The sequence below is a fragment of the Choloepus didactylus genome, chromosome 22 (assembly GCF_015220235.1).
Source record: "Choloepus didactylus isolate mChoDid1 chromosome 22, mChoDid1.pri, whole genome shotgun sequence".
Taxonomy (NCBI): domain Eukaryota; kingdom Metazoa; phylum Chordata; class Mammalia; order Pilosa; family Megalonychidae; genus Choloepus; species Choloepus didactylus.
This window is the reverse complement of record NC_051328.1, coordinates 29645263-29657307: the sequence shown is the minus strand read 5'-3', so window position 1 is coordinate 29657307 and position 12045 is coordinate 29645263. Positions and strand designations below refer to the sequence as shown.

Below are 12045 nucleotides of genomic sequence, written 5' to 3'. Positions count from 1 at the left end.
TGGTTGGAGCTCAGCTGTTCTGTATTTGCTTGCTCAGAGAGTGCTGCTCTCTAGCACCGTGAGGTTTTGCAGTTCCGGCTGTGGGGGGTGGGTGGGGGTGGCCTCCTGGCTTGGATCCGCAGTTTTTACTTACAGATTTTATGCTGCAATCTTGGGCATTCCTCCCAATTCAGGTTGGTGGATGATGAGTGGACAGTTACATTTGTCTCCCTGCAGTTATTCCAGATTATTTACTAGTTGTTCTTGATTGTTTATTAGTTGTTCCAGGAGGACAAACTAGCTTCCATTCCTCCCTATGCTGTCATCTTCTTCCGTCCCACTTTACTTTTTAAAATGTATATTATGCAGCATTTAAGGAGAGTCAAAATAGCATAATGTTGTAGCCCTTGGTTTTGAGTTGGAGAGACCTGGACTCAAATTCTGGTTCTGTCACTAAACTACTGGCTGGGTCAGCACTGTTTACGTTTCTTAATTTCTCCAAGCCTCATTTCTTTTATGTATAAAACAGAAATAGTGTTATCTATTGTGGTTTGGAGCTGTGTACCCCAGAGAAGCATGTTCTTAAACTTAATCCCTTCCTGTGGGTTAAAAATTAACCCTTATAAATAGGACATTTTGATGAGGTTTCTTGTTAAGGTGTGGCCCACCTCAATCAGGATGGGTTTTAATCCTATTACTGAAGTCCTTTATAAGCAGAATGAAATTCTTTGGCAAAGAGAAAGCCGCAGGGAGCAGCCTGAAGCTAGAAGTCAGCGGGACCAAGAAGAGTAAAAGGAAGCCGGGAGAGGCTGCCATGTGCATTGCCATGTTCATTGCCATGTGACAGAAAAAGCCAAGGACCATCCAGTCCCAGAACACCAGTCTTCTGGGAGAAAGCATTAGCAGAAAACAGTTAAAGGACTCCAGTAACAGGGCGAGCACCAAATGAAGAACAAGGCTATTTAAAAATGGTAGGCTCTTATGGTGACCTGGCTGGCCCCTCCTCCACCCTTCACCAGCTTGGTATGGAGCTGGCTCGCACTCCCATTGTGGATCCCTGGTCCTATTTCTGGAGGGAGCAGAGTAACCCATAGGTACATACTGGAGCAGTAATGTCTGGTGCAGTCTGTCCAGTTGTGACCTGAGGGACTTGCTGTCCCAGAACTTGCCCTACGCACAGAAGGCAGCTCAGAGAGCTCTCTACAGAACACTGGGAGAGCAGTCAAGCTGTGTGGCCTTGAGCAAAGTATAGCTATCTGTAGGACATACAGTGCACTGCCTGGAACCTTTAGGAAACCGTTTTCTAGGAAAGAGGGGACATCCGTGTCAGGTAAGTGGGGAAATTCCTAGGGCCAAACACACATGCCCAAGAGAAGACACATGCAAAGAAAGGACCTGGGAGGCCCCTACGCTTTGGCCTGGAGCTGCTCTCTAAACTCTTTATATGGATAAGCCCTGAAAGAGAGTGCTGGCACAGGTCAATCTGCAAAGACTGGGAAAGGTGTTTTCTTTTCCTTCTTTTTTGGTTAGCTCCTGGCATTCAAGGAAAGCTCTGTCATAAACCCAGCTATATACAAGCTTAAGGAACAGATACTTCGGAGTCTGAATTCCAGCAATAACTCATTAAAATATCAAAATGTCCAGGTTTCAACAAAAGATTGCAAAACATAAGAAGAAAGAGGAGTCAATGACCCGGGCAAAGAAGCTTATTAAAGCATTGGAAACCATCACTGAGGAGGACATTCTAAACAGAGACTTTAAGTAAATGGTTCTAAGTATGCTCAAACAACTAAAGAAAAAACATGGACAAAGAACTAAAGGAAATCAGGAAAACAATAGATAGAGATTATCAGTAGAAAGATGGAAATTATGAAAGGGAACCATAGAGAGCTGAAGACCTCAGAAACGGAAATTTAAAATTCTCTAGAAGAGTACAACAGCAGAATTGAGCTGGCAGAAGAAAGAATCAGTGAACTTGAAGACAGGACAAGTGAAATCATCAAGTCTGAAGAGTGGAAGGCAAAAAGAATGAAAAGTGAATAGAGCCTGAGGAACCTTTGGGACACTATCAGGCATATCAATATATGCATTTTGGAAATCCCAGAAGGAGAAGAAAGAGAGAACGAAATAGAGAATATTCAAAGAAATAATGGCTGAAAACTTCCCAAATTTAATAGAAATCATGAATATGCACATCCAAGATGTTCAGTGAACTCCTCTAACAGGATAAACTCAAATAGACCAATGTTGTGCTGTGTTATACTGAAACTGTCCAATGCCAAAGACAAAGAATTCTGAAAGCTGCAAAAGAGAAGCAGTGTGTCACATAGAAGGGAGCCTAAATGAGATTGTGTCAGTTTCTCATCAGACACCATGGAAACAAGAAGGCAGTGTGAAGACATATTTAAAGTACTGAAATTTAAAAATTGCCAACCAAAAATTCTATCTCCAGCAAAACTGCCCTGCAAATGCTTAATTGGTACAGAGTTTCTGGTTTGGATGAAGGAAAAGCTTTGGTAATGAATAATGGTAATGATAGTACAGCTTTGTGAATATAATTAACACCATTGAATTATATGTTTGAGTATGGTCAAAAGGGAAAAGTTTAGATTTATAGATGTTACTAGAATAAAAAAAATTTTTTAAAGACTTAAGGACTGTACATCACAGTGAACCTTAATGCAAACTAACTATAGTTAATGGTACAATTATAAGAATATTCTTTCATCATTTGTAACAAAGGTACCATACTAGTACAAAGTGTCTATAATAAGGAAAACTGTGGGTGGCGGGATGGTATATGGGAACTCTGTATTTTCTGCATGAATTTTCTGTAAACCTATAGCTTCTCTAAAAACTGAAAAATGAGGGAGGGATTAAGGCCTTCCCAGGTAAACAAAAGCGAAGGGACTTCATCACCACTAGACTGACCCTATCTATAAGAAATGCTAAAGGAAGTTATCCAGGTTGAGAGGAAAGGACACTAGACAATTGACTGAAACCACAGGAAGAAACAAAGATCTCTAGTGAAGATATAATGTGGATAGATGTAAATATTGTTGTATTTTGGGTGTATATCTCCAATTTTTTTTACTTCCCATAGGATCTAAAAGGTAAAGCACAAAATGTAATGATGAATCAGTGGTTTTGAACTTATATATAAACATGTAATTTGGGACAAGAACTATATAAGGTGGGAGCATGGAGGGGTGTAGAAACATAGTGTGTGTGTACTATTGATATTAAGTTAGTCTCAAAGCATACAGGTGTGTTACAAATTTAGGATGTTAAATTTAAGATTCATGGTAACCACAAAGAAAATATCAGAGAATGTGCAAACTTAGACGAAGTTGAGTATAGGTTACCAGTGATAGTGGGCAGGGGCAATGGGCAGTTAATGTAAAATGAGTATAGGATTTCTCTTTGGGGAGAAGGGGAAATTTTAGTAATAGATGATGGTGAGGGTCCTGCAACATTGTGAATGTGATTAATACCATTGAATGACTTGCTTGGGAGGGATTGATACAGGAAGATTTATGTTCTGTGTGTTTCTGTAATTAATTTAATAAAGAAGAAGAAAGAGAAACTAAGAGATAATGACAAATGCAATACATAATAATGGATGGGATCTAAGAATGGAGGAGAAAAGGATCAAAGGACATTATTGAGATGTAAAAAATTGGAATATAGAATGTAAGCTTGTATCAATGTTAAATTTCTTGAACTTGATAACTGCACTTAAGGTGATTATATAAGTGAAAATTCTTGTTTGTAGACAATGTACATGCAAGTATTATGTGTTCAAGGAGTATGATGCATGCAACCTGCTTTCATGTTCTGATGATGGATGGATGGATGGAAGGTAGATAGGTAATGTATAGGTACATGGTGGATGGAGGGATGGATGGATGGATAGGTAGATGATGAGTAGGTAAATAGAGTTGGATGGTATGGGAGGTGGGGAGGTAGGACAGAGGGGAGGAAGGAGGGAGGGAGGAAGGTAGGAAAAGAAGGAAGGAAGAAGGGAAGGAAGGGAGGGAGGGCAGAGGTGGTAAAATGTTAAAATGGTAGATCTGGGGGTTGGGGGAATGTTGGGGTTCTCTGTAAGGGGTTTGTATTATTTTTGCAACTGACCTAGCTTGAAGTTATTTCAAAATAAGAAGTTAAAAAAAAAGTTAGGAGAAAAGAAAAAACAGTGATGGAGGAAAGACTTGCTCTATAGAGTCACCTCGGTCTGTTTAGTCCAAAAGTCAGCCTCTGTCAGAGAAACTAAGAAGAATTTATATTAGAAAATCAGGGTTGTATTTTTAAATATTGGCTGCAGGCTACAAAGATGACATTGTTCACTCTTATTGAATAAATGGTGCTGAGAAATTGGTTAGTGATTAAAAAGTTAAGTGAAAAAATCCAACCATTAAATAAAACTCAGAATTTACTGGTAATTATTTTTCCATATCTGGATAGAGAAATGCTCCTGTGCTTAATGAGCAATGAAATAGCAACCAAAGACAATGTATGGACTTGGGTTGAATATCAAATAAAGGATATTTCGGAGCAAATTGGAGAATTTAGTCTGGGTGTTAGATAAGAATTTTCTGAAATGGAAAGGTGGAGATTGTTGACTGGTAAATACATGTTATAAAACAGTAAGCATAATAAAATCTCATTTTGGTATTATAAAATGGAGGAAAAGCAAATATCCTTAATCTGCTAATTAATAAGAAATACAAAAAGACTCAGAACGTGTGAACAGATAATTCAGAAAAGATAGACAGATGGCTAATATTAAAAAGATCGACCATACTGAATGTTGCAAGAATGTGAAGGAACTGGAATTATCATACACTGCTCATGGGAATTTAACATGGTACAGCCACCTTGAAACATTGTAGCTTCCTACAGTGTTAGACATGCTTCTACCATATGCCACAAGTGTTCCAATCCTAGCTATTTACCCAAGAGAAGTGAAGCATATGTCCATTCAAACTCTTGCACATGAATGCCATAGCTGCTTTATTTGTAAAAACTGCAAACTGAAAACCCAAATGTCCATCAATAGGTGACTAGATAAATAAATCATAGTATATCCATTCTACTTAGCAATATAAAGAAATGAATCTCAAAATAGTTATGTTGTAATGAAAGAAGGCAGACAAAAAAAAAGAGTCCATACTATATGATTCCATTTATATAAACTCCTAAAAAAAAATGAAAACTAATTTATAGTCACAGAAAGCAGAGCAGTGGTTTCTCGGGGATAAGGTAGCTGAGGTAGTGAGAAGTAGAAGGAGGGATTGATTCTAAAGGGACGCGAGGAAACTTGGAGTTGAGAGATATGTTCAGTACCTTGATTGTGTTGATTTCTCCTGTATGTCAAACTCTCAAATTGTTTACTTTAAATAAGTACAGTTTACTATGTGTCAATTATACCACAGTAAAGCTGCTTTTTAAAAATCTATGACGTTTTCCCTGTTGCCTTTTACAGCCCAATGCAATTGTGGTGAGGAGGTTGGACATTGCTGTAGTGAATATTTTAAGTGCTGTCTTTTCCACAATCTTTAACTGTGTGGGCCAGAAGAGCTTGTTCTTTGGTTTTCATTTTTACCCCAATAGTTACCTTACTGATAAGATTTCCGATGGCAAAGCATTTGCATTTTTAGTTCAGTAGTACAAAAACTGTATAATGTAAAACACTGGGAGGATATACCCGAGTCTCTGAAATCTGAGCCTGTTTTATAAAAAGCTTTTGCTAAGTTCCAAGCTTGTCTGTCTAGATAATAGCATGACTGGTATATTCTAATCCAGGCAGAAACATACACTTTTAACATTTGATTTCTGATCCTAACGTGCACCCTCCCTACCGTTATGACTTATGTCTTAACATAGGGCGACAAGTGAGCAGTGAGTGCCAGGGAGAGATGTTAGATTACCGGCGCATGCTGATGGAAGACTTTTCTCTGAGCCCTGAGATCATCCTGAGCTGTCGGGGGGAGATTGAACACCACTGTTCTGGATTGCATCGAAAAGGGCGAACCCTGCATTGTCTGATGAAAGTAGTTCGGGGAGAGAAGGGGAACCTTGGAATGAATTGCCAGCAGGCGGTAAGGAAAGATCTTGTACTGCCATTCTAAATGTCAACACTTTATCAGCTAAGGGGCCTCTTTCTGACACTGTCCCAACTTGCTTTTCTGGGACCTTTGTGACATTGAGGTGAATATAAAGTGCTAAGAATGCAGCATGAAATATTGTTTCTTCAGGCATATCCTGGTAGGAATCTGGAATTTGCTACAGAGCAAAAGCTTGTACTTGTAATCAATATTAAAAGCTATATACTTGAGATAGATAAAATGCATTATTTGCTGAAGTTTCTCAAGAAAGGGTAACTTGCTAGATTGGATGTAAAACTCAGAATCAAGGCATGCTTGGTTCTTGTAAATTCAGGAAAGTTCCTCCACTTTAAGAGAATTTGCCTGCTTTAATAGGGTTGATAGATTGAGTTGAAGTTAAAAGAGCTCTGACATGAATTGAAATTTTCTGAGTTTCTTTTTATTACTGATGTGCAGCACGAAATGAATTCCTGGCCTGAAGGATCAAAAAAAAAAAAATGTAGTTTTCAAAATCACTTCATCTTTTCTTATTAGAGTAGGGCAACTGGAAGTTACACAGCCCTTCTTCTACCTCCAGACTTTACAGTCAGTTCTAAAAAGATAGTAGAAAAAAATTAGTGTGCTTTGCTTGGGAAGATAAAGTTATTCTTGATCCAGGGTTTATAGACACTTGAATAGCTCCATATCAGGTACATAATATAACATTAATTAAATATTATAGACATAATTCATCTGTTTCATTGCTATTGTCCTTGTGTATTACTTTATCCTAAATTAGAAAGTTGAGAGTCTCTCCTCAGTGAAACTTTAGAAAACCGCAATGACTTTTATTTTGTAACTGAAATTTTTATTAAAAACTGAATATTAGTTTAATTTTATTTTCCTGTTGACTTCTTTCCATAGAATATTGGTGTGGAATAGAATTTCATCATACCTTTTTTTACTGACCCTGACCCAGCAGCATAGAAAGTAGCCCCTGGTGAGAAAAATAAACAAGTACTGCCTGTTCTCCAAAATACTAAGATTCCCCTAGGAAACCTCTCTGCTAATGTATGTTCCTGGGCCCCAGCATAAAAATGAATCAGGAGACATTCTTTATTTGTATCTCATCTTTAATACAGCAAAGAAACAGGGTTGGGAGGTGTGTTCAGAAATAAACCTTTTTTTTACCAAGGCTACAGTTCTTTCTTATACTAAAATATACAGAAAATAGACTTGTTTGACTTTATTTAGAGGCATCTAGTTCACCTCCAGGACTTTTTGAAATTTATCTTATTAAAAGAACTAGTGATTTAACACAAAAGATAAATATCACCCACTTTACCCTTCATGTCCAGAAGAAAAGTGTTTTCCAAACCCTAGAGAGTAGCATCAAGTAGTGAAATGTGGTTTCACCCATATTAAGTTTACCTAAGTGGGAAAGACACAGTTTATTTAGATTCTTATGGGCCCATGCTTTTTATAAAAGCCTTTGCTTACAATACTTGGAGGCATAAATAATCCAAAGGAAAAACATTTTCCTTTGTCTTCAGTGACATGGCAGTCCTCAGTCAAATAGAGGAATATTTCGAAATTATTTTGAGTGGGTTTCTTCCTTTCTTTTTAAAATTTTCAAGACTTCAATACTTGCCTGTGGTGACATTAATTTTCCCTATTCTCTGCTTGGTGATGTTTTGATTTAGTGATCTCCCAATAAATAATAAACTGTGATTCATTTGGATAATTATTATCTTAATAAGTACATACTCTTCCAAATACACTGTTAATAGTAGGTTTACTAAATTCTTTACAGATATAGCTGAACAAGTCTGGGCCCGGTCTCTCCCAGGCAAAGATGACCGCCCAGGCTATTCTCTAGACTAGTTATTTCTCTGAAGCATCTCTGAATTTTTCCTAAACATGTCATGTAATAATCCATGTTATTGGTGTTTATTCCTCACTCTGTCACCGAATTCAGAAGTGGCAATGGTACCTGGAGCTGTTAGCCTCCTAGACTCTGTCAGGCATTCATTTTCTCCTTTGAACAGCTGCAGTCTAGTGCATTCATACTGAATTCTCACAGCTTGCCTGCAGTCACAGATATTTAACTCACACAGTTCTTGTGAAGATCCTAGACACCCATGACATTCATAATTTCCCCCAGAAAAAGGTGAGAACATTTTGGTCTCTGTCAGCAAATATCATAACTAAAATTGGTAGTATTTTGACAGTAGTGTTCCTACCAATTCATAGCATTTTATAGAAACTCCAGGTTGCCACCAAAAATCAGTGTAAATAACTTCTGTCCCACAGTATTGGAAAATTTCACGTTTCTCTCATTTGATGATTAACTTCTTTTAGAATAAATAGAATGTGGGGTTTTTTTTCCCCTTCATTTCCTTTTCCTCCCTCTCTATTTGCTATTTTATTATTAAAGGGTCCCATACCCTCACGGGACTCTAGTCAAACCAGGCAAGGTCCCCAAAATATAACAGGAGGCCTGGAAGGGGAGTAGAATGACTTGCAATCCCATCATTCCTCCCTGGAAACAGGAATCCACCACAGCTAGACAGACAAGGGCCGGGGAGAGAATTTGCTTCACTTGGTTCTCTACCTCTGGTTCCCTCTTTCCTTTCGTTTTGATCTGTGTTCTTTGATAATTACATGATGGATTCATTGCTTTCCAAAGAACACTCATGGTATATGAGGATCATAGAAGGCTCCTGCAGAGGCTAAATCAGTACATAAAGAGGACTCTAGTTCTTTAACTTGGGCAAAAGGAATCCAAAGCAGTAGTATTCTGGTTTTCAAATTTGCTTTTTGTTATTTAAGATCCTCCCCCTCCCCCCTGAACACCAACTGCTGTCCATCTATGGTAATGAGGATCTTAGAAATCTATAAAATTATTTGTAGTTTATACAACCTTCTCCTATATATTATGATATCTTATAATTCTCTGCAGTTAAAGAAACTGAGACTTAGAGGTTAATCATCTTGCCCATGTTTTCAAAGTTACTGTCTGGTTTAGCAAAAACTGTTTGTAGAACTCAGGTCTTTTCATTCTTAATTTAGAATTTTTTCCTCTGTGTCCCTACTGCCCTTCTCCTCAAAGACAGAATCTGAAGTACTTGTTCTTGTGCCTTTACTTTATTTATGACGAGGGATGGACCAAGCAAAAGTAAATGTTAAAGAATATATTCTCATTTTCAGCTGCATAATGACTAGTATTTTTCTGAATGAGTTCTGAATTACCTCTTAGATGTGTAAGAATAGTTAAGGAAAGATAGGAAATTGTAAGTTTTGTATTCCTGTTTATTGTACTTGATATATTTGCAAGTTGAATGAAATCTCATAGCCGCTTTTAATAAAGCACATTGCACTTGATTAAATACTAATATCTTTGCAGCAAAATTCAGATTCTAGACTCTTATGACCAAACTGGGTTTCTAACTTAAGATATTTTCTATTTACTCTCCTCCACTCAATTCTGACTCAGCCCAGAGTGTCAAGTTTAGTAATCTGATTAACAAATAGGCAGATTGAGGAAAGAGACAGCTTTCAGATTATAAAGACCTTTTGTTTTGCAGATGATTACAGTGGTTCAGAGCAAGTAAGCAAGCAACCACCACAATGGCTTAAATAGAAAAATTTGCAACCAGGGTAGAGAAACTAGTTGGAAGGTGTTTGGCAAGAGCTCTTGAGCTTGGTCAGTGACAATATACCAGACTGAGTAACCGTATGGAGAGATGACATTGCTCTTTTCTGATGCATATATGACTTTATTATTATTTTTTTTTAATCCAGCTTCAAACACTGATTCAGGAGACTGACCCTGGTGCAGATTACCGCATTGATAGAGCTTTGAATGAAGCTTGTGAATCTGTAATACAGACAGCCTGCAAACACATAAGATCTGGAGACCCAATGTAGGTCATCTTACTTGTAGTGTTTGTCTATATTATATTTGTCCGAGTGACTTTGGGTGGTTTAACATCTTAATTGAAATTTTATTAAATAAAAAAACATACCAACTTTTATTGAAACTCATGTTGGAATTGAGGCTTCCCCTCTTCCTCATCCGTCATGTAAAGACACCTAGAGCCATCGTTGTGGTGTTCACTGACAATATACAATGATTTATGAGCCTATATATCAGGACTGTGAATAATTTTCATTTAATGGTCAAATAAAAACAAACAAGAAACAGAATAAAGTGACACATGCTTTGGCTTTATACTTTTCAACCTTTTGTATATTGACTCATCGAATACTTGGTTACTTGATACCCATTAGAAAGTAGCTAATAATTGAAATAGAAAACAAAGATTTTGAATTTTATGCATTAGTTTTCTACTCCATGGTGGGAAAACAGCTCTTAAAACCAGGTTGTAAATAAAAATAGCTTCCCCGTTCTGCAAGAATCTTTATAGCCTGCAGTTGGCATTACCCAACAATAAACCAAATACAGCCCATGTTTACCATCATTCTGCTGTGCATGAACTCCTGCTATATCTGTGCTACGGTAGGGGATTTAAAATGGTATTCTTCATTAAAGCTTTTTGTATAGTTGAGGAGACAGAGAAACATGCTTAAGTCTCATTAAGTATTTAGCAGTATAAAAAGAACCCCATCAACCAGAAAGGGCGGGGAGAGGGACAGAGGAGGGAACTGATACAGATTAGAGAGATTTAAGATACCTATCAATCAAATGCAACGTCAAGACCTTTTCTGGGTCCTGATTTGAACAAACATGTAAAAATATATAAGATAATTGGAAAAATTAAAAACTGACAGGAAATTACATATTAAGGATTTTTTTATTTCTTTCATTGTGCTCTGATGGTATTACGTTCTCATATTTTAGAGAAACAGGCTGAGATATTAACAAATGAAATGATGTAGTGTCTGGGATTTGTGTCAAAATATCCAGTGGGGGAAGGGGGCTGTGGGGTAGAGTTAAAATAGAATTGGCCATAGGTTGATAAAGCTGGAGGAGGCAAAGTGGTTTTATAGGATTCTCTGCTTTTGTGTGTTTGACAATTTTCATAATAAAAAGTTAAAAGTAAAGCAGCTACACACAAAGCTTGTGCAAGCTGAGTCCATAAGTGCTAAGTGGCTTGGAGGTTGATTGATATAAGACATAATTACTGCCTGGTCCCGTTCATTTGAGGGATTCTCAGAAAAATAAATCCCTGGTTGCCCTTGGAATATAACTAAAGGGCTTCTATGGACCAGAAAATAGTGATACTGTGAGAGTGCTGAATGTGCAGCCGGGACTCTTCATGCTCTTGTTACGATTCCCCCCTGCTCCATGACTAGGATCCTCTCGTGCCTGATGGAACATTTATATACAGAGAAAATGGTGGAAGACTGTGAGCACCGTCTACTAGAGCTACAATATTTCATCTCCCGAGATTGGAAGTAAGTATTCTGAAGCCTGAGTAAGTTTATTGCCTCAGCCTATTTTCCTGCTTATTTTCAGTATCATATGCATGTTTTAAAGGTAGGAAGTTATTTTTTGTTTGTGTCTAGGATGGCTAATATACTTAAATCCCCTGGGGAAAAAAATCTATTCTTTAGAAAAACTGTTCTTTCAGAAGAATATCTAAAAGCAGAGTCAGCTCTCTTCCAGTCTGTTACCAAGCATCCCTGTTTACCACTACTTTGGAAGTCAGGATCCAAATTCTGGTACCACAAACGTCTATCGAGAAAGAACTCTGGCACCTATGGGGACAGCAAAAGTGTCTTCAAATATGTCTCTAAGAAGATTATAATTTTTTTTTAATCGATGTGCACTGAGTATGGGAAATTGCTTTTATTTCTTTAACTATTCATAGTTATTGAATTTATTCTCTCAAGAGGTTCTTATCAATAGTGACAATTTGATTTTCTAATTCCCTTCTCATCCTGCTAGCAAAAGAAAAGGGGGGGAGGGGGAGTGTAAAATAGAAGAATGTATATTACAGTCAGACCCATAATA

General features: G+C 37.5%; 1 protein-coding gene across 4 annotated transcripts in view; it reads left to right on the top strand.

Annotated features, from left to right (window-relative positions):
• Nucleotides 1-12045, top strand: part of GLG1 (golgi glycoprotein 1) — a 216890-nt gene that overhangs the window by 146603 nt on the left and 58242 nt on the right. For all 4 annotated transcript variants that reach the window (XM_037816454.1, XM_037816453.1, XM_037816456.1 and 1 more), the window contains exons 8-10: nucleotides 5866-6080; nucleotides 9870-9991; nucleotides 11385-11486. In XM_037816454.1, coding sequence (XP_037672382.1) covers nucleotides 5866-6080; nucleotides 9870-9991; nucleotides 11385-11486 — 439 coding nt within the window. The remainder of the gene's footprint in view (nucleotides 1-5865; nucleotides 6081-9869; nucleotides 9992-11384; nucleotides 11487-12045) is intronic.